This window comes from Cherax quadricarinatus, chromosome 44 (assembly GCF_038502225.1).
Source record: "Cherax quadricarinatus isolate ZL_2023a chromosome 44, ASM3850222v1, whole genome shotgun sequence".
In the NCBI taxonomy this organism is placed as follows: domain Eukaryota; kingdom Metazoa; phylum Arthropoda; class Malacostraca; order Decapoda; family Parastacidae; genus Cherax; species Cherax quadricarinatus.
Window position 1 is genome coordinate 10,163,876 of NC_091335.1, and position 23,779 is coordinate 10,187,654.

Consider the following 23,779-nt stretch of genomic DNA (forward strand, 5'->3'; position numbering starts at 1 on the left):
GGCGATCAAGAAATCGATAATGAAGGGCGATCAAGAAATCGATAATGAAGGGCGATCAAGAAATCGATAATGAAGGGCGATCAAGAAATCGATAATGAAGGGCGATCAAGAAATCGATAATGAAGGGCGATCAAGAAATCGATAATGAAGGGCGATCAAGAAATCGATAATGAAGGGCGATCAAGAAATCGATAATGAAGGGCGATCAAGAAATCGATAATGAAGGGCGATCAAGAAATCGATAATGAAGGGCGATCAAGAAATCGATAATGAAGGGCGATCAAGAAATCGATAATGAAGGGCGATCAAGAAATCGATAATGAAGGGCGATCAAGAAATCGATAATGAAGGGCGATCAAGAAATCGATAATGAAGGGCGATCAAGAAATCGATAATGAAGGGCGATCAAGAAATCGATAATGAAGGGCGATCAAGAAATCGATAATGAAGGGCGATCAAGAAATCGATAATGAAGGGCGATCAAGAAATCGATAATGAAGGGCGATCAAGAAATCGATAATGAAGGGCGATCAAGAAATCGATAATGAAGGGCGATCAAGAAATCGATAATGAAGGGCGATCAAGAAATCAATAATGAAGGGCGATCAAGAAACCTATAATGCAAGAAACCTTGAAACCTATAATGAAGGACGATCAGGAGAATCAAAGTAGACTTGGCACAGCGTTACACTACCTCCCTTTCACCCCCTTATACGCAAAAAAAAGTCCAGAATCCTGACGTCCTGGCTGATGTCCAGGACTTTGGAATCGTTGGGCAGGAGACGAGGTGAATAAAAACTTTATAGGCGAGTTTGCTGCGAATATTTGCAGTTGAGGAGACAATTGCTGTTAAGACTTACTAGGTGCTGAAATTGATCAACAGACTCGTGTGCAATACCATCTTCCAAATATGACAGGCGCTTTATCATGCATTAAAGTTTATGCCTGACCTAAAATTTGAATATTTATTTTTGGTTAAGGCCTGAATTAGCCTATATTTACTTACAATTAACTGATAACGGAAAAAAAGGACTGTTTACATCTGACAGGATGACACAGCCCCCACTCACTGTTCAGGTTAGATGGGCTGTATAATAGTAAGTGAAGGTGAAGGTTGAGCATCTAACATTCTCATGCGTGCCAAGCATAAATAAATGGAAATTCCTGGGGGATTTAGTTAGGATCAGAGCCAGATTACAGTAGAAACAACGATTAGCCATCCTCGTTTTTTATATAGTTCATTTTGCAGGCTATGAGCTGCTCGATATGATCATTTACAGCCCAACCCTATCTGAAATATGCTATTAACCTCCCAGGGCTGATCATACCCATTCTGAAGCAGTGTAAAATATTTGAATGGTACTAAATGGTCAGCAGTGTACCCATTACGTACAAACTCCAGAGAGTGCGAAGGTACACCTCCAAACTGGTAAGAGAGAATTGGGCCATGAAATTTTCCTAACAAAGCGCTTTACCCGTAATGGTTATACAACGCCTGGGAAATGAGAGGTAAAGTTTCATTCGGGGGAGGGGAGAGTAGCTCAGATTACTCGGATCAAAAACCCCTTTACTAACATCAGGGAACATCCATTGAAAGGATGGACTATGAAAAATAACTTGTGGCTTAGCGCTTCTTTTTTATTATAATAATATGAAAAATAACGGACAAGAGGCGACATCACCATATACAAAATATACCAGGACGGAAATGTAATAAGAACAAGCTCTTCCAGAAGAGGGAAAAAGAAAACGAGGAAATGGCAAGTACAACCAAGCCACAGAAATGTGAGCGGGCACTTCGGTGTTATAGTCACAGTACCATAGATGGTATAATACCGTGACGGGAATATTTCACAACTTACCCACAAATTTCAGAATTATTTAATGCTTAGGTCAGTCTTGGGGACAATTATCAAATCATAGAAAGTTAAAGCTTGTATACAACACCAGTAATTTGCTTAAATTAGTCGAAAGTTAAATGGAGTAAAGAGCTAAATCTCACCCCCCCCACACACACACCACAAATTAGTAAAAAAAAAAATTACAACTGCTTGCACGGGAAGTATTACACGTTCGCTTGCACTGCACGGCACCTATTAAACGCTCACTTCAGTGCTCCTATTATACACTCGGCTGCATGGAATCTGTTATACACCTGGCTGCATAACACCTGTTATACGCCTGGCTGCACTCGCCTGTACCCCAACATTACGTAGGATTTTAGAGTACAAAAAAAAAAAAAACTCCCTTTCCCACCCCTGCTGACGGACCCAACCATAGAGCTGTGTAAGGGTAGACCCGGCAGCTTTAACCTGCCACTGGCCTCTTGATCAATGTTTCCTACCACACTGTTACACCCTAACCCACATTTTTCCAGCTGCCTAATACGTCCTGACCTGCTTCTTTTACACCCTGATACTCGCTTTCCTCCTTCACCCTTAAACACTAACTAGTGCCCACTGACCCTTTCTGTTTTAACTCCCCCTTTCCCACATCCAAACATTGTCCCTAATCCCCTTGCCATCGTCTTCCACGTCCAGATATGGTCCCTTATCCACCTTCTACCCCCTCTTACATAGTAACACTGTCCCTGACCTGCTTTTCTAACCTTCCAGAAACCTTTGTTTACAAACAAATAGTGGTACTCAGTTTTTTTTCTCTACTGATTACGGTATGGTAAAGATCGTAAGGTATTATGCTTTTCCTGTGCCATGCCCCCTCTCTCGTGCTTTGTACAACTATGAAATGTTTAGGTAACGTAATATAAAATAGTATCATTATAGACAATATAGTGATTATGATAAATAAGACTTTTTGTAAAACTACATCACATTTGTGCCAATGATCTTCAAAAACACCAATTAGCTTTTATTCCACTCATTTACAACTAATTGCTAAACCAGTGCTTTCCAGTACGTCTTTCTTTCTTAAATAAAAATTAGCCAATTTGAAGACAAAGTACACAAAGGTTTGTCACTGGTTTTACCTGGCAGTGAGGTAGAGACAAGTTCACTGTAGTGAACTTCCTGTAACTGTAGGGGGGTGAAAAGCTGTGGGATAAGGAAGGCTGATCATGACAGATACTCTTGATTGTCTACAGACATGGCATTATTTTGTACCTCGGGGTGTAGTTCTTGATGCCAGTGAGGGGGCTCTTGAACCAAGGAATTGGACCTGACCTTTCCTTTTGCTCCTTTAACACACTTCCATTCCCCTCTCTTCCCCCACAAAAAAAAAAAAAAATCAGCAAGTTGTATCTGTAAGATTCTGATCTCCCAATACTGCATAATTCCATTGCAGTATGTGAAAAAGAAAATAGTTAAGGTAAAACATTTTGGGATATAGCAGCAAAAATAATTAGATGATATAATGAATGATTTTCCACTTTAACAAGGTATGAGGTAGGAAACTGATTGTGTTAAGCTTTTAATTGGCAGGTTATAGGTTAATAAGGCCCTATTGTATTTTACAACCTTTGTTTAGATTTTATTTCCCCCCTCCCTCCCACCTTTGAATGACTTGTCATTCCTCAAAATTTTTAAATCTAGCATGCACACATTTCTTTCCAGCAGGCAAAATGGTGACTGAAGGCAAGATGAATACCAGTCTTGTGATGGAGGACAGTCCAGAGGTGCTCCACCAGCGCCTCGGTCAGCTCAACCAGCTCAGGAAGAGCAGACATTTCTGCGATGTCATCCTCCAGGCAAGTCAGAGGAAGAAAATATTAACCCACCACTCATCACCCATCATTCTGCTCTTGAAACATCTGCCTCCCTCCCTCATTACGCTCTCGTAACCAGAATTCAAATATGATACAGGCATTTTTTTCTGTTTCTCTGTTCAGTTGGCCTTGCCAGTGTCAGTTTACTGAACATACTGGACTCCTTGAAACTGCCGAGTGATGGAATCCAGTGGGCCACATTAATTGATCTTAAGTCTGAATCCCCTCCTAAATTTTTGTTTATTGTCTATGGGTTGAGTGAATACCCAGTATTTAAAGGTAGATCTTGAAAAGCATATAATTAACAATATATGTACAGTGCTTCCCTCTTTATCTTTTCACACAGTGCCTTCCCTTTTTTGGACTTAAGTGTACCCTTGTAGTGCATGTACATGTCGGCCGTCACTAATCCGGCATCATCGGGACCTGTACTATGCCGGATTAGAGAGTTTGCCGGATTACAGAGTGGTTAGGTTAGAATACACTTAATTAACCTATCAGTAGACTTTCTGCTACACCTTCCTCATTTTCATCACTGATTTTTCCTCCACTGGCTTGCTGCTGTGGATTTACAACCATCTGCACAATTCTGAGTCGGCATAATGATGAAATTTGAAATTATGCTAGCCAAAATTAGTGCCAGATTACTAATGGAACCAGATAACTGATTGCCAGATTAGTGATGGCCGACCTGTATTTAATTTTTTGCCAAATTGAATGAGTTTTCTCATTTGTCTTAAACAAAAATTCCTTTTAGGTTGGGAGCTCTGAGATACATGCTCATCGGTCTGTCCTGGCTTGTGCCTCTCCATATTTCTTTGAGTTGTTCACGTCTGATGATGACCGCAAGACTGCACATGAAGGAAGAGTAAGTAGCTGCAGAAGTGTGTAAGGCAGCTTAGCTAACCCATTGGGAATTTGAACACTGTATTTCCAGTAGTATTTTACTACTGTACTGTACTTGCTACTGTGACTACTACTGTACTGCTGTTGCTGTTACTATTACTATGCTATTACTATACTGTTTCAATAATACTACAGTGCTGTATTACTACAGTACTACTATACTTCTATAACTTGTACTACCTTTTCTACTGTAGTGCTATTACTGTTACCACTACTACTTTCTCAATTCTCCCTCATTTGTATAGTTTCTGGTGTTATTTCTTTGCACATGTTTGTTCTGCATGGTTTTTGTAGTGTATAGTACCACTATTTTAAACGGGCATTTTTAATTAATTTCTTCTCTGAAAATAATTTTTCATCTGGTGTGTTTTGTAACATGGGCTGATATAAAGATAGGCTGATATAAAGATAGGTTAATATAAAGTACAATGCTGCTAAATTTAGTAAAATAAAAGCTAACCTAAAGCAATAATTTTGCCTTCAGCTGATGTACAAGCTGAGTAGTGGCTTCGAGAGAGACTCTGTGGAGAGGCTTGTGAACTATGTCTATACTGGATGTATGGAAGTGCCTGACCAACTTGTCAAGACTGTTTTTATTGCTGCCAGGAAACTTAAGGTGTGTATAGTGGCCATTCTTGCAAATGGATTCTGTGAAGTGTTTTGGTAGTTTTGAAACTTCCCATTATAGTCAAGAAACCTATACAGTGTAATAGACTGTACAGTACATATTTGTATTTTGTTTTACAGGAAGTCAGTACCTTAGCTTGATACTCTTGCCAGTATTGTTCAGTATAAAGATTGCATTAAACCTCCTTTTATATTATGTACTAATGAAATGAATTTATTATAAAAATGTTGTCATTTTCTCTGTGATGAGCTTGCCATGATTTTTATCGAGATGCCAGTTAATCTTTAATGAGATGAGTTTTTCTTCTGAGCCTAGTCAACCAGGCTGTTGTTACTGGTGGTTCACTGGCCCACATATTATACAAAATATTTTATTTCTACGTTACTTCATTAATAAGGCCATTCTGTTGACAGATGGAAACGGTTTCTCGTGCCTGCGGTGAGCATCTGGTGGCTCATTTAACGCCCGAATCATGTCTATCAGTGAGAGCCATTAATGGTATTGCTTCCAATGCTGCGCTTGTCAACCGTGTTGATGAGTACATTCAGCAAGTTGTGAGTATTGAACTGGCCTTGCAGTTAAATAATTTTCTAATTTTAGTTTTGGGTGCAGTGTCTTAAACTTAAATTTACAATTTCCAGATAATAATATTGCTTGCTACTCTAAGGTAAAGATTTTGAGTTAGTAGCAGTATAAACCTACATAGATAATTTTTTTTTTTTTTTCAACAAGTCTGCCGTCTCCCACCGAGGCAGGGTGAACCAAAAAAGAAAGAAAATCCCCAAAAAGAAAATACTTTCATCATCATTCAACACTTTCACCACACTTGCACATTATCACTGTTTTTGCAGAGGTGCTCAGAATACAACAGTTTAGAAGCATACACATATAAAGATACACAACATATCCCACCAAACTGCCAATATCCCAAACCCCTCCTTTAAAGTGCAGGCATTGTACTTCCCATTTCCAGGACTCAAGTCCGACTATATGAAAATAACCGGTTTCCCTGAATCCCTTCATTAAATATTACCCTGCTCACACTCCAACAGATCGTCAGGTCCCAAGTACCATTCGTCTCCATTCACTCCTATCTAACACGCTCACGCACGCTTGCTGGAAGTCCAAGCCCCTTGCCCACAAAACCTCCTTTACCCCCCTCTCTCCAACCCTTTCGAGGACGACCCCTACCCCGCCTTCCTTCCCCTATAGATTTATATGCTTTCCATGTCATTCTACTTTGATCCATTCTCTCTAAATGACCAAACCACCTCAACAACCCCTCTTCTGCCCTCTTGACTAATACTTTTATTAACTCAACACCTTTTCCTAATTTCCACACTCCAAATTTTCTGCATAATATTTACACCACACATTGCCCTTAAACAGGACATCTCCACTGCCTCCAACCGTCTCCTCGCTGCTGCATTTACCACCCAAGCTTCACACTCGTATAAGAGTGTTGGTACTACTATACTTTCATACATTCCCTTCTTTGCCTCCATAGATAACGTTTTTTGACTCCACATATACCTCAACGCACCACTCATCTTTTTTCCCTCGTCAATTCTATGATTAACCTCGTCCTTCATAAATCCATCCGCCGACACGTCAACTCCCAAGTATCTGAAAACATTCACTTCTTCCATACTCCTCCTCCCCAATTTGATATCCAATTTTTCTTTATCTAAATCATTTGACACCCTCATCACCTTACTCTTTTCTATGTTCACCTTCAACTTTCTACCTTTACACACATTCCCAAACTCATCCACTAACCTTTGCAATTTTTCTTTAGAATCTCCCATAAGCACAGTATCATTAGCAAAAAGTAACTGTGTCAATTCCCATTTTGAATTTGATTCCCCAAAATTTAATCCCACCCCTCTCCCGAGCACCCTAGCATTTACTTCCTTTACAACCCCATCTATAAATATATTAAACAACCATGGTGACATTACACATCCCTGTCTAAGACCTACTTTTACTGGGAAGTAGTCTCCCTCTCTTCTACACGCCCTAACCTGAGCCTCACTATCCTCATAAAAACTCTTTACAGCATTTAATAACTTACCACCTATTCCATATATTTGCAACATCTGCCACATTGCTCCTCTATCCACTCTATCATATGCCTTTTCTAAATCCCTAAATGCAATAAAAACTTCCCTACCTTTATCTAAATACTGTTCACATATGCTTCAATGTAAACACTTGATCTACACATCCCCTACCCACTCTGAAACCTCCTTGCTCATCCGCAATCCTACATTCTGTCTTACCTCTAATTCTTTCAATTATAACCCTACCGTACACTTTTCCTGGTATACTCAGTAAACTTATTCCTCTATAATTTTTACAGTCTCTTGTCCCCTTTCCCTTTATATAAAGGGACTATACATGCTCTCCGCCAATCCCTAGGTACCTTCCCCTCTTTCATACATTTATTAAACAAAAGTACCAACCACTCCAACACTATATCCGCCCCTGCTTTTAACATTTCTGTCATGATGCCATCAGTTCCAGCTGCTTTACCCCCTTTCATTTTACGTAAAGCCTCACGTACCTCCCCCACACTTACATTCTGCTCTTCTTCACTCCTAAAAGATGGTATACCTCCCTGACCAGTGCATGAAATTACTGCCTCTGTTTCTTCCTTAACATTGAAAAGTTCCTCAAAATATTCTCGCCATCTACCTAATACCTCCATCTCCCCATCTACTAACTCCCCTACTCTGTTTTTAACTGACAAATCCATACTTTCCCTAGGCTTTCTTAACTTGTTTAAGTCACTCCAAATTTTTTTCTTATTTTCATTAAAATTTCTTGACAGTGCCTCTCCCACTCTATCATCTGCTCTCCTTTTGCACTCTCTCACCACTCTCTTTACCTTTTACTCTCTATATACTCTGCTCTTCTTATAACACTTCTTTGTAAAAACATCTCATAAGCTACCTTTTTCTCTTTTATCACACCCTTTACTTCATCATTCCACCAATCACTCCTCTTTCCTCCTGCCCCCACCCTCCTATAACCACAAACTTCTGCCCCACATTCTAATACTGCATTTTTAAAACTATTTGAACCCTCTTCAACCCCCCCCCCCCCACTACTCATTGCACTAGCCCACCTTTCTGCCAATAGTCGCTTATATCTCACCCGAACTTCCTCCTCTCTTAGTTTATACACTTTCACCTCGCTCTTACTTGTTGTTGCCACCTTCCTCTTTTCCCATCTACCTCTTACTCTAACTGTAGCTACAACTAAATAATGATCCGATATATCAGTTGCCCCTCTATAAATGTGTACATCCTGGAGCCTACCCATCAACCTTTTATCCACCAATACATAATCTAATAAACTACTTTCATTACGTGCTACTTCATACCTTGTATATTTATTTATCATCTTTTTCATAAAATATGTATTACTTATTACCAAATCTCTTTCTACACATAGCTCAATTAAAGGCTCCCCATTTACATTTACCTCTGGCACCCCAAATTTACCTACTACTCCCTCCATAACATTTTTACCCACTTTAGCATTGAAATCCCCAACCACCATTACTCTCACACTTGATTCAAAACTCCCCACGCATTCACTCAACATTTCCCAAAATCTCTCTCTCTCCTCTACACTTCTCTCTTCTCCAGGTGCATACATGCTTATTATAACCCACTTTTCACATCCAATCTTTATTTTACTCCACATAATCCTTGAATTAATACATTTATAGTCCCTCTTTTCCTGGCATAGCTTATCCTTCAACATTATTGCTACTCCTTCTTTAGCTCTAACTCTATTTGAAACCCCTGACCTAATCCCATTTATTCCTCTCCACTGAAACTCTCCCACCCCCTTCAGCTTTTTCACTTAAAGCCTGGACATCCAGCTTCTTCTCATTCATAACATCCACAATCATCTCTTTCTTATCATCTGCACAACATCCATGCACATTCAGACTTCCCACTTTGACAATTTTATAGAGAAGTAAATAAAATTACTTAAATAAATTGTCATTGAGAGCATTACCATAAGTATTGTACCCCACACACTTGTAATATTCTATATAGTAATTTAATTGTAGTATTTACAGCACTAGTATGCCTGAATGATGCACGATTTTCACCTTTAATGTTTTGATATCTATGTTGAAGGGTAGTGTGGGGCTCCTGTAGGGAAAAAGGTGGGGGTGTCTGGGTCTTGGTAGGGGTTTTGTTCTTAGGTTCATAGGGCGGGGGTGAAAAGTGTGTAGCATGTTTGTGGGATGTGTGTGAGGTGTATGACAGCGTACTCTCCTGTTTCAGAGTGATCTGGTGCAAGTGACAAGGGATGCCTTGGGCATACCAAAGATCCAGGTTTCAGTGATACACAGGACACATGATGAAGCTGCCATTACTGGTCGTGCTCTTTGTAACCTTGTTTTGGAATGGGTCAAAAAGCAAATGGTTGAGGAGGACCTTCATTTGGACCTAATGAAAGAAAAGGTAATGGAAGATGTCTTAATATTTACTAGGAAAGAATGAAAGATAGCTTGCAAATTATTTGTTTGCAATTACAAGAATCTGCCAGAAATATCTGAAGATTGATGACTTGTTTTAAAGGAAGTCATTTAATGAAAACCATTTTGAATACGTTATTCATTTACAGTATTGTATTTTTAAGGATAAGATGCAGTCAGTATGCAGGTGTACTTAATTATAATGTTCTTAGTACCAGTATCTTAACTTCAGTGTTTTCATGTAAAGACTAGATCATTTTCCTTGTACTAAATACTGTACCTTCATTGTCTTTGCAGAAACATATGCTGTATCTGAATATTGATAATTCACTGCATGACTGTTCTGACATCCAGTCAGGTGATCTCAATGATTCTGATATGGTTCAAGACTACAAGAAGATGTCCAGGAAACTCTCCCAGACCAATATTAAGGTAACTAAATGTAATGTACAGCATACATAGTTGTAACTGTAACTCCATACAAGTGACATGGGTTGCTTTTTGTACTTTCTCTGTGGAGGCAGACTGCATAATATACAGGAGGGCCCCATGTATTTGGCACACTCTTTTCAGTGTTCCAAGTTGTCATTGGCTTTCAATTGTGCCATTGTTCATTATGTTCAGTGCTTTTACTGCTTCTCTGCCTATTTTGCATAACAATTGCATAAGAGAAGGGCAACCGGCACCATATTTTAAGGTAAGTATTGTATGTACTGTGTATTTATTTAGTATTTTTTTTTATGCGTAGCTTAATGAGTACTGTGTAAACGTGTTATCAAGCATTTTGGACGCGTTCAATAATGGAAAAACTTTTTTTTCCACCTGCCGGTGATTTTCGCTTATCGCACAGGTTCATGAACCTAAGAGCCATACAAACTGGGCCCTCCTGTACAGTACATGTACTATGTTGCTGTTATGCATTAGCCATTGGAGAGTTTTTGTATTTTAATTTTTATTCTTTCCTCTAATAGATCTTTTCTCGTTAATATCCTAGCCTCGCTGTTTTTTGTCCATGATATATTTTAGCAGTTTTTATCTGCATTATCTGTGGATCTGAATCAGAATGACCTCTTATCCTGATATTTGTTCTTAATTGTGGAAAATATTTTTTTAATCCATTCATCTGTTATACTTATTTTTAACTAGTTTGGCAACCATCCAGAGAGGTACTACTGTATAGTGGAAGCCTTTTAAAAATTTTGCACTCTGGCAGGATTTCTGACCTTAATGCTTATTCCTGTAATACATGTATAATGTATTTCCTTTCCATTTTAGGAGGCCTGTTCTGAGGCTACATTAGCAGATATACTGCACTAAAAATATTCTTAATGCATGAAAGCCAACAGAGTTCTTCTTAATTTTTAAAGGCATTACATAATCATGTAATATAAGTAGTACAGTATAACAAAATGATGTTTTACTTGCAACAGATGCGAAGAAAGTCAACAACGCCACAACCTGTCAAGCCCCGCCTGATGCTGTACTCTCGTAGCATCTCTGATAAGGATGATTCAGAGCAAGATTCTGATTGGAAATTGATTGCCTATGCTCAAGTCTCGGGTGAGTTTCCTATTTTGTTATACAGCATTTCTTTAGGGTAAATTTTTAGTTTATGACAACAGTTTAGCTGTATCACTGATTCAATATTTATTAAATTTTAAAGGGCTAAAAATCTTGGTTATATCAGTTAGAGAATAGACTAGGTCACTAGAAACTCTGCTACTGTAGACATACAGTAAATGTTGCATATGCTTGTAAACAGTTAGCTTTATAAAGAAAAGGGTTTATTGACTCCCATTTGTTTGGTTTGTCTGAATGTTTATACAAGGGGCCTCCCCCTCACTTGAAGAAAAAAAAATTAGTGCTAAAAATTTTTGAGTAATTTATTCCTTGTTCCTAATGTATCTTTTCAGAGAGTTCATGGGTAGCTGTGGTGACATTAAAGGGATCAGTCACTGTAATGTCAGTGCAACAAAAGATGGGAAGCTCATCACCGACTCACACTCCAATTTCCTCACGTCCAGCTTCAGTGGAGAAGGTTGATTATTACACAGTTATTCCTCATATGTCGTCTCCAAAATGTGCAACTGGCACAGGGAATTTAAATGGTCATCTTTTGGTCTGTGGAGGATATGATCGTGGTGAGTGCCTACGGACTGTTGAAGATTACAACCCAGAGATGAATGCCTGGACCATACAGCCTCCTATGCATCAGGGTCGTGGACGGTTCGATTTGACAGTTCTAAATGGAAAAGCATATGCTATTGGTGGCTGTGATGGTTCTAAGGAGCTCAGTACTGTAGAGGTTCTAGAGGAAAACGCCAAGAAATGGAGCAGTGTGGCACCTCTACCCCTGGCTCGCTCTAACACTGGTGAGGCATCCGAGTGTATAATGTTGGTTTCTACTCATTTATTCTTCTGCTATTTTGCAGGCGAACCTGAAAAGAGCTTCCAGGAAAGATATGGAGATTATACAAAGGGAGTAGTGTCATGAAGGCAAGTAGCTGTATCATTACCAAATTGTAAGATTAGGACAGTAGCCTCCTGAAGCTTTCTCAACTAGGCAAACACGTGAGTAACCTTGACTGTTGGCCATTAACAGTTATCTCCCTCTCTTTCCAACAGGACACTCGCTATCATGGACACTCAACTTGCTAGATACAGGAAGGAAAGGGGCACAGAACAATTTTTTTACTGGCTATGATCATCTGTCATTTGACCACAATACAGGCAGATTCACAAGCCACTTTTCCAGATGTTCATGTGCCCACTTCTTGTCCTGAACTTTTGAAGCAAGTTGAGAATGCTGTAGGCGGGACAGTGCTCATCACAACCTTGGAGAGTAACCTTTTGGCTCTTTGTTATGCTACATCGGTAAGTAACACAAGGATCTGTTGGTTTTGCTCACCAAGCACTTGTACAGGAACATCATGACCTAATTCTGATAATGTTCACATATTTCATGATATTTCGATATGTTTTTCCAGATGGGAGACATATCCTATGACGCGCTCACAACTGGATGCCTGCAAGCCAAGCCAGAGGAGTCAGTCCCTTTTTCTATAGATCCCCTTTTTTTGTTCAGTGTATAGCTGCACTCAAATGCTCTATAATCTCCATTCATTGAGAAATTTGCAAACTGTATAACATAGCATCTGACTTGTAATAAAGATTGTGTTAGTCTTGCTTGATCAAAATTTGGTATTGTTGAATGATTTGGATGGAGATAGGAAAGGCTTTGAACATGGCTATATACTACAAATGCAGCACAGGACCCATTAAAGTGTGCTTGTCTCATCCAAAAAGTTACATTGCATGTAATTTTTTAAATTTCAACCATGCTGTTATACACAACAGATATAAATTATATAAAATGTATTTTTTTTGTGTTGAGACATGCAGAAATTTATATTGTTGATCTGTCATGACTGGGTCCTGCTGAATGCTCCTATATGTAAGTTTCTGAGCAGGAATGTTTCAAATTAATATTAGAGCATTGTTTGAAAAAAAAATGCTTATTGCAGAGTCTGGGAGTAGTACTTTTGAAGCAATTTTATTTTTACCTACTTTTTGAATTCTTTAGTTAAAAGAAATTATTGCAGAATTATGAAATAAGTTAACCAGTTTTTATAATTTTTATTTTAATGTTTAATTTATATTTAAGCTTCATAGATACATACAGAATGTTTAAATACAGAACATTAGTATGATGATGAATATTGCAGTTTGAAACTTTCTACTGGAGTAATAATTTACTATTATTGCATGTAGGTGTGTAACTTTGAGAGTATATTCCCAGGGCTCTTTGCTGAAACACAACTTAAGCTACATTTATGCTCGGAAATTTACTATAAACTCAATCTAGTACTGTTGGCCAAATTAATACGCTTCATAGCAAAGCAACTGTAGCTATGTTCAGTGTGATTAATTATAATTGTTTGTTTTTTTACCTAGGTGTGTGCAGTTTAGATGGGAAAGTCTTCTGTATAGGTGGCTGGAATGGTCAGTACGGCATAAAGCAGTGTGACATGTATACTCCAGAGACTGATATATGGCAAACCATTGCTTCTCTTCATATTGGTAAGTACCTCTATAGCTTTTATCAGTTTAATTCATATTTTATACAGTAAATTTTATGGATGCGTAATATTTTCGGTAAATCTAAAGTTGCTCCATTATCAAATTACTTTAAAAATATTTGTGTACACAGTGATATAACATAATGGTTTATATTTTTTCTGCAGCTTCTCTGATTATGTAATATATATATTTTTTTTAACTAGGTCGGTACCAAGCTGGAGTGGCTGCATATAAAGGAATGGTGTATGCCATTGGAGGCTGTGACTCCTGGAACTGCCTCAACTCCGTTGAGGTGTACGACTCTAGACTTGACACATGGCGGTTTGCTGCTCCCATGACCACTCCAAGGCGAGGATGTGGTGCTGAAGTTTTCAAAGGTTTGTAAAATTGTATATCCCCTAAATTTTTTTTTAATTTTCAACTGTTTCCAAAATTCACTACTACACAAAGTAGTTCAAAGATTATGCAGTCTGTTTTTATTATTAATGGACTCCCTTAGAATATGAAAGAAATAAGTTTATGAATAACCATAGTTTTTTTAAAAGTGTTTTAATGTTAAATATTCGTATCCCTTCAGGTAAACTGTATGTAATGGGAGGATCAGATGGGACCCATAGCCTGTGTACAACAGAGATCTATGACTTGGAGACAAATACCTGGATGCCTGGGCCATCAATGACTACATGCAGAGCAAATGTTGGTGTAGCTGTTGTGAATGGAAAGCTGTATGCTGTTGGAGGATTTTCAGGTATGAAATTTGCTACATGTCTTTGTATTATTATAAAGGCTTCCTTCACTTAGTATTTTAATTCTTTGATGCTATGGGATTTAGCACATTGTGAATATAATAGAAATAGCTTGTAATATCATTGTTCTATTTACAGGCAAGAACTTCCTTAACAGCATAGAGTACCTAGATCCTGCAACTGATGAATGGACCAACTTCACTCCAAAGCCGGAAGTGATTAGGAATGGCATTGATAACTATACGAAGAGAAGTGGCTATAGAAATGAAGAAAATAGCCAGGCTGTTGAAAGTGATGGTACGCAAGGCAGTGATCATGAAGATGCTGTTGAGCATGAAGCTGTAGCAAATGGCCATCATGTGGCAGAGAATGGTTGTAATGGTCTCCCAAATGGTGTACATTCAATTGCCACTAATGGCCATTAAAGTTTTCAATGTAATGCTACCCCATAATTAGAGACACTATGGGGGTCTTCCCTCAGGTTAAAGAGCATCATTTAATATTATTGGGCTCATTTCAGAAAATATAATAATTTTTTATTCTGCTGTTTAATCACTAAAGAGGAGATTATACAAGTCTTTTGTTTGTAAGTAAACACAGTATAGTATAGCCTGATAGATCAGCTAAGAAAGATGGCATTTTTGCAGTGTATTGTTATTGAAACTTTCTTCAATTTGCATCTTGCGCAAAACTTCCCCCCTTTGGAAGTAGGTGCCTTCTTTCCCCTCACCGAGTTTGTACTCGGCCAGCTTTGATGAAATGGTAAGTTATAGAGAGAAATGACAGCTGCAGAATATTCAGATCATTAGACCTGATTTCTATTCTTAATTGATTCATGGGCTTGGGGTCAAGCCACTTGCTTACGATATTAATTTCCCATACAGTATACTGTACTTTACCTAATATTGATATTAAATAATTTATATTTTACCTGTGCTGAAAATGGAGTATTAAGAGTTAAAATCTTATCTTGTGCCTCTTATTATTTTTTCTTGGGTAATTAAAAATGTTTGCATTATGTTTCCAATATGGTTCAAGGGATCAATTTTACTGTAAGCCATTTACATATAATTTTAGCTAAGTTGACACTGTACCCAAAACTTAAACAAGTGTAAAACGAGTGCCAAAATAGATTCATGGGCGACTCTTGCAACTGGATTAATGGCAGTGCTGACACTTTTTCCATGCTCTAAAATTTAAAGATAAAGGAATAAATGCGAGATGTAAATTAATAACTACTGTATTGTGAGATGTAAATTAATAACTACTGTATTATAAAATAAATTCTAATATACTCTATGCTCTTTTTTTTTTTTTTAAATAGTTTTGTTGTGTTGGATGCTTGTGATAGTTTTTGCACCCGTTTTCTAAAGGTTTCAATAATTTACGAAGAGCTGGGGAGAAAAAGTTCAAATAGCATTTGCAGAACCTTTTTGGAAGTCTCATCAATGTGGAAATAAAGTAAAAGATTGACTTTTGAGAAATCATTACTGTTTTTCTGCTAAAGTTAATCTATGGTGGAAACTGCTTTTCTTGTGATACACAAACTCCAGGGGCAGTAATTTCAAGAACAGTTTAATGTCAGTATTTCAACAGGTGGCAATGTAAGTGCGTATAAACATAAACCAGATCCCCTGTTTACATCTCTTAAGAGAAGTTATCTTGTCAAGTTAAGTGAGATTATAAGGAAAACGAAGTATATCATGTTTAAGCTCTAGTAAATATTAATTAAATTTGCTTGCCAAATCCTCCTCCGTCCAACTATTCCTGCTATCTTTATACAAGTGTCTTAAATATCTTCTTGCTATCTCCAAGTGCGAGTTGCTCATTGATGAAATTTTAGCACTTGATGTTTGGTGGTATACAGTAGAAATATTTCATGGCATTTTATTTATATATATAAATAACTAGAATATTAATTGCATTTAATGATAGTGTGATATACACTGTAGTTACCTATACACCTATAGTACATTATAGTCACCAGGATATGGTAAATAAAACCTTACATATTTAGGATTATATTTCATGTATTTGCAAAAATTATGAATTCTGTATTCATTTTTTATACTTATTTAATTTAAGATGACTAGATAAGATATTATGAGGCCTGAACATTAGTCGTGTAATTTTCCAGAGTAAACGAGATTTTTTTTTTTTTTATAATTTTGCTGCATAATAACTATTATTGAATTCTGAAGCTCAAGTGAGTGGGAATGTTCCAACAGTCATATCATAAGAATTTTAAGAGAAAATGTACATCTTTTTGTATGAAATAAATCCAATTTTTCTTTTTTGGACATGGGAGTTTTTTAATAATTATTGTAAGGTTAGGTTCTGCATTGTAGAATTGCCTAAATTACATTATATAAGTAATTTACAGATGTTTACAACTAAATTAATTTGCTATTGTATTTGTTTTAGACAAAAAAAAAAAAAAGAAGGCAAAAAGTATATTTCATTTTAAACCACATCAGTTTTCCCTTAAAAAGGGACATATATTTAATTTGTTAGTATAAATAATCATTGTAATTGATCCTCATATCACATTGCATATGTCCAAGATGCACCTTTAGTGGTTAGTACAGTAGTATCTTGACGACTTGCTGTGATGTGTTGCTACCAACTCTAGTTAAAATGATAAACACACCTCTTGTTTATAATGCATGCCAGCATGAGCAAATGTAAATCATATACTTGTGGAAGGTTATATATGACAGTTTCTTTCCAGTACTGTACTATATTCTATACTATAAGCCTGAACCTTAATGCTTTATTAAACACATTTGCTCAAAATGTCATATTTTTACCTGTGTATAAATTTGTATCTGCAATCAGAATGGTATAAGGAACTTAGTACCAAAATACAATGCTTATTGAAGCCACTCCTATGAAGTACATGCATAGATTTTATAATGTGATGTCATTTTCGAACTTGTTGGAGTTGGGTGACTGCATTATCAAAGATAACACGGTCTGTAATATGTAAATAAATATAAGTAAATACCATACCATTTGACAAATTTCATCATTGTACAAATACTTGGTAAACAAGGAAGGAAAGCTATACATTTTTTATTGAATTGTCCTAGAAAACTGATATAAAAAAAAGACCTAATGAAGCATTTATACCATAGATTTTAACATTACTCCAGTTTATTTCTATGACAATTTTTGCTATAGCAATTTAAAATTAAGGATTTTTTTATTGGAAAACGATGAATTTTAGAGCATATTTATTGTTAAAGATGGTATATCTAGGAAAGATTTGTTTGTTAGTATCAACTTTAGGTAGCAGATACTGGGAAATTCAATTCCTCTACTTAAGAGTATAGACACTGCAATTGTAATATTATATATTTTGTAGAGGACAGTGATGCAGTGTATCATCCCCTTAGGAATATAGATGTGGATCAATTCACTTTTAAATCAAGATCTGGTCTTCATGGCTACGATTGAAATATACCTCACTTTTTATATTTAAACACATCTTAGCAAAGAAAAATATTGAAACCTAGATACTAGATATGCCATGGTTTCTTCAGTCTTGTATGATATGAGATTAACGATTCCTGTGATAAAAGGGTATAAAGACTTTCTGGAATGATAAAATCAATACCTGGAGTTATTTATCAAGTTATTTATAAACTGACTAGCTCATTGTGAGTTATGCTGGATAATTGTTATAAAGCAGAGTAAGGAATAAGGATAAATTTATTTTTTCAAGTATACCACAGGATATACTTTTTTTTTTTTTTTAATTTTTAAAATATAAACATGTTTACTAACATGCCCGTTTTGCATTCGGGCAAAAAAAAAAAAAAAAAAAAATAAATGTTGATATTTGTATAAAGCAAGTCAGCATTTCAAATTGGGATTTGCTGGTCACCCAAAACAATATATTTTGTACTATATTAAACCACTGTACTTGGTCTGGTCTGATGGTTTACTCCTCTTCTACTGATTATATATCTACCACATTGTACATTTAAAACATTATCTATATATGACAATGGAAACTGCCTTTTATTTACCTTTGTATAAGTTAAACCAAAACAGGGTTTTAATGTGAAACTTGCTCTTGGAAAAATAAGCTTTCTAATGTTAGATTTTATTAAACTACATATAGCCAGTTAAAAACCTTTCCACAGTGAGAGGGTTTTGATCAGAGGAATCTGACTTTCCTTCATGGGATCTGAAACGAAATTCCCAAACCTAAGGGCTTTACTAGTAGGTATAACCTATCTTTGAACACCCTTAATTTTCACATGCCCTTGCATAACCCTGTCTAGTGCTGTATAACTCGTACAAATTTGTGCTAATTTGATTGTTAATGAGGATATTTTCTCTCCACCCTCGCTTGCCTCGGATCAAGCTATGTTGATGACTTCGCTATTGCTTGTGCAGGCGCTGACTGTCATTGCAGTTTCTCTCCAGCATACGGTCGACCGTGTTTCCACTTGGGCCATCATGCATGGGTTTAAATTTTCAAGTGCCAAAACTCGCCAAATTACTTTCACTAGACGCTCTATTATCTCCGATCATCCTTTGTATCTATGGCTCCCGTATCCCCGAACGTGATAGTCAGGTTTCTAGGCCTTCTCTTTGACCGTAGGTTATCCTGGAAACCTCACATTACCTCTCTGAAGGCAACTTGTCACAGCCGGCTAAACCTTCTTAAAACCCTTGCTCATCTTTCCTGGGGAGCTGATTGTCGAACTCTGCTTTGCCTACATTCAGCCCTCGTTTTATCGAAACTCGATTGTGACCAGATTTATTCCGCGGCCTCTCCTGCTACTCTCTCTAGCCTTAACTCTATCCATCACCAAGGATTACGTTTGTGCCTTGGTGCTTTTCGCTCTTCCCCTGTCGAGAGCCTCTATACAGAAGCTAATGTTCCATCCTTGTCTGATCGCCGTGATGCCCATTGCTCACGATCTACACAATCCTTCCATTTATAGAATGGTCACCGATATTAGTAGACATTCTTTATTTGTTCGCTGCCCCTGTTTGCTCCGTCCCTTTTCTCTTCGCCTACATTCACTCTAGTCTTCCCTTCAGTTACCACCTTTATATGTTCATGTAGCATCTCACTTTTCCCTACCCCCCTGGGAAGTTCCAGCTGTTTGGGTCTGTTCTTTCTCACTCCCTTGCTCGAAAGCTCAACTGCCTATGGTGGCTTCCCGCTCTTTTTCTTGATCACTTCCACTCCCATTCTCATGCCACCGCTGTGTACACAAATGGCTCTAAGTCTTCAGACTGTGTCGGATTCGCAGCAGTGTTTCCGGACAGCGTCGTGCGGGGGCATTTACTATCTTCGGCTAGCATTTTTACTGCTGAACTGTATGCCATTCTTGCAGCACTTATTCGTATCGCATCTATGCCCGTGTCATCATTTGTGGTAGTCTGACTCCCTTAGTGCTCTACAGGCTATACGAAAATTTGATACATCTCACCCCCTAGTTCTCCGTATCCATCTTTGGCTACGCCGTATCTCTACGAAGCATAAAGATATTATTTTTTGTTGGGTCCCTGGTCATGTTGACGTACAGGGCAATGAACAGGCAGACACTGCTGCGCGGTCAGCAGTACATGACCTACCAATTTCCTATAGAGGTGTTCCATTTCTGGACTATTTTCCTCTTCAAGGGGGGCTCCTTGGCGTGGTGAAGAGGCTCTTGGTCTGAGGAATTAGACCTATCGGTCTTCTTCCTCAGACCGAACCTAATTACCCCCCAATCTCCCCTCCCCTATCCCATCCTCCCCATCCTCCCCTTTTTCCTTTCCTCCTCCTCCTCCCCACTCCTCCCTTTTGCCCTTCCTCTTTTTGTCCTTTGGGATTTCTCCCACAGGCACGCTAGTTCCTAGGTAGAGGAAAGGACACCGGGGTCGATCCCATTCCGTTGAGGTTTCTTGGCGGTGGCGTAGTTTGCCGTGGAATCTGGATTGCCTAGGGATGTCCCGATCCCTCTCCGGTATCCCGGAGTAGCTTTGGGTGTCTTTTGGGCGACGGGTGTATCTCTGGAAGCCACCTTTCGGATTCCGGGGGTGGTGGCTGAAGGAGGTATGCTTTGTGGCGGATATCCGGCCGCCCTCTCTTTTGTCCACCGAGGTAGCTCGGCAGATGTGAGGTTGCTATCCCAGATTGCTGGTTTACTGGCATGAAGGGTAGGGTATGGCACGGGTTCCATGCTGCATCTGCGCTACTAGCGGTGTCGAGTCCTCTTGGGCGCGGAGGGAGATTTCTGGCCCTTTCATTCCTCCTAGGAACTATCCCTCCCCGGTCCCCCCTTTTTTTTTCTTTTTTTTATTTTTATTTTCTTTTCTTCTTTCTTTTTTTTTCTTAAAAACAAAAAGAAAGAAGTAACCTAACCATGGCAGCCCTAGTCCATGAACCTGGTACCCCCGGGCCCCTTCTTGATACCGCACCCCGTTCTGACCCCGCCTCGTCTTTGGACCACTCTTCAGACATTCCTCATGCCTCTGTACCTATTGCCGGTGCTGTTTCCTCACCTGCTTCAGGTACTGAGGCCTCGACTGACTCCTTCGATTTACCAGACCTTCGCTCTCCTCTGACTATGCTTCCGGCCTCTCCCTCTACGGTGCGGCAATTTTCAAATCGCCGACCCGTTCCACGTCGGACCAACTCTGGTCCCACGCCTAAACGTCAACGACAATTACCTGCTGATGATACTTCTCCACCTTCACCTTCTCGTTCTTCTCAGAAAAGATCGACACGTCCTTCACTACCTTTCCACGCTCAGTTTCAGACTGAACAGTGGACTAAATTCTTCACTTTACGACCAACTTCCTCTACTGCCTATCTTTCTGACCATAGTATTGGCAAGGCACTCCTACGCCATGTTGGTAAAGATATTTCTTTTCATGCTCTTAAGAGCGGTACGCGCATCATTACCGTACAGAATGCTACCCAGGCTCGTGAGCTCTCTCGTCTTTCCCATATAGATACTGTTCCTGTCACCCTTGAAAAACATCATTCCCTCAATTCTTGTAGTGGTACCGTTATTCTGCCCCATACCATAGTTCAACAAAATTTCCAGACATGTGGCACCGACATTCTAGAACAGCTGGAACTCCAAGATCTCCCAATCCTCAAGGTAGACACTTACGTTCTTCCTGCCCGTGGGCGGAGACGATACCCTAGCAATGTGGCTCGTTTAACTTTTGACAGCCGAGAACTCCCATCCTCAGTTTATATAGCAGGACATCGGTTACAAGTTCGAAAGGTGATCCCTACACCACAACAGTGTAGAAATTGCTGGCGATTTGGCCATCCAGCGAAATATTGCAGATCTATCGCCGAATGCCCAGTCTGTGGTGCCGATGACCATTCTAATACGTCTTGCAATCGATCTCCCTCTTGCCTTAACTGTCATGAGGCTCACCCTTCGTACTCTCGCCGTTGTCAGGTCTATTTAAACGAGCGGGAAATCCGTTACCTCAAAGAGACAGAAGGTCTCCCTTATGCCATGGCAGTTTCTCATCTCCGCCTCCAAGGGAGACTCCCACGTGTTTCTTATTCCCGTGTTTCAAAACGTCCCCCCACTTCTGGTATCCCATCTTCTACACCCACCTCTGTGGTTACCTCTCCCATAATCACTCCTGTATCTAATCCTTTTGCTGTCCTCGGCTCAGACGTCCCTACTTCAACGCCTCAGTCTAATCTCGCTTCTTCGAGTTCTCTCTTACAAGCCTCAGTATCGACGAGACCTCGTACGACACCTCTTCCCAATCGTCCCTCTACTTCTCAAAAGTCAAAAAAAGGTCCGGTAACACCTCCTACCCATCTTCCACCTCCTCATTTTACCCTCCCTGTCTCTGTCCCTAGTTCTTCCCCTCTCACTGGCTCAGTTACAAGTGCAGAGGTTCACCCTCCTCCTCGTAATGTACCTTCCTCCCCTGTTCCCTCCCAAGTTTCTTCCTCTTCTGCTACCTCCCAGGTTCCTGTCTCTTCTGTCCCCTGCCACGCTTCTCCAGTTCCCTCCACCCTTTCGCCCCCCCCTACCTTGGTACAGTCCAATACAGTTCCAATCTTTACTCATCCTCCCCCTACCATTCCCAATATTGTCTCCCATACAACATCTCTGAATTCTGAAACACTTGAAGCAATCTCTGAATATATTGCAGAGACCAAACCATCAATGGACACTGATCCACCTTCCGCTCTTTCTCTCTCCTCTGCTCCATCTGCGCAACTCCTTTCTTCACAGCGCACCGTTCCTTCGCTGCTTGAACATTTTCCACTGCCTCCGCATGTGGACTTTTCTAACCCTCCTAGTCCGTAGGAACCCTTACCTGCGGATTTCAAGTATCTTTATCATTGCCATTCATGGCCTTTTTACAGTGGAATATACGTGGCCTCAGGGGTAATCGGGGTGAGCTTCAGATGTTACTCTCCCAGTTTGCCCCTGTTGGTGTTTGCTTACAGGAACCAAAATTACACTCTGCTGTTATTTCTCACATCTCAGGCTATAATTTATTGTATTCTTCAGATCCTTTTCCTGATGGGACCTTTAATGAAAGTGCCCTTCTTCTCCGCACTGATATTCCGTACCATCAGCTATTTGTTCATACTTCGCTGCATTACACAGCAGCCCGTATCCACTTACATAGGTGGTATACGCTCTGTTCTTTATATCTCTCTCCTTCTCGGGCATTATCTATTCCGGATTTTGCCTTCCTTGTTTCGTCATTACCGCCACCAATTCTGTTACTTGGTGATTTTAATGCCCACCATTTCCTCTGGGGAGGGTCTCACTGTGATTCCCGTGGAATTCAGTTAGAGGCTTTTCTTGCCACCCACCCCCTCCATGTTTTAAATACAGGTACTCACACCCATTTTGATCCTCGGACTCATACTCTCTCTTGCATCGTTCTCTCAGTTTGCTCTTCCTCCGCCGCATTAGACTTTACTTGGTCTGTTCTCCCGGACTTACATGACAGTGATCATTTCCCAATCATTCTTACTTCCCCTTCATATTCGCCACCTCTTCGCACCCCACGCTGGCAATTTAATCGGGCAAATTGGAACCTTTACTCACACCTGACTGTTTTTAAAGAGGTTCCTTCTTCGTCCTCCATCGATGAGCTTTTACACCTCTTCTCATCCTCCGTTTTCACCGCAGCTTCTCATTCTATACCCCAAACTTCGAGCAGGCATTCTCAGAAATGCG

At 39.2% G+C, this 23,779-nt stretch overlaps 1 protein-coding gene across 4 annotated transcripts in view; it reads left to right on the forward strand.

The window, feature by feature from the left end:
• Nucleotides 1-18,604, forward strand: part of LOC128697556 (influenza virus NS1A-binding protein homolog) — a 38,252-nt gene extending 19,648 nt beyond the window's left edge. For 2 of the 4 annotated variants that reach the window (XM_053789338.2, XM_053789336.2), the window contains 12 exons: nt 3,570-3,703; nt 4,479-4,589; nt 5,112-5,243; nt 5,669-5,809; nt 9,566-9,745; nt 10,057-10,191; nt 11,190-11,319; nt 11,673-12,131; nt 13,714-13,839; nt 14,043-14,216; nt 14,417-14,587; nt 14,724-18,604. In XM_053789338.2, coding sequence (XP_053645313.1) covers nt 3,578-3,703; nt 4,479-4,589; nt 5,112-5,243; nt 5,669-5,809; nt 9,566-9,745; nt 10,057-10,191; nt 11,190-11,319; nt 11,673-12,131; nt 13,714-13,839; nt 14,043-14,216; nt 14,417-14,587; nt 14,724-15,010 — 2,172 coding nt within the window. In that variant the 5' untranslated portion in view covers nt 3,570-3,577 and the 3' untranslated portion in view covers nt 15,011-18,604. The remainder of the gene's footprint in view (nt 1-3,569; nt 3,704-4,478; nt 4,590-5,111; nt 5,244-5,668; nt 5,810-9,565; nt 9,746-10,056; nt 10,192-11,189; nt 11,320-11,672; nt 12,132-13,713; nt 13,840-14,042; nt 14,217-14,416; nt 14,588-14,723) is intronic. The other 2 variants (XM_053789337.2, XM_053789339.2) reach the window with 1 other exon arrangement.
• The last annotated feature ends 5,175 nt before the right edge of the window (nt 18,605-23,779 follow it).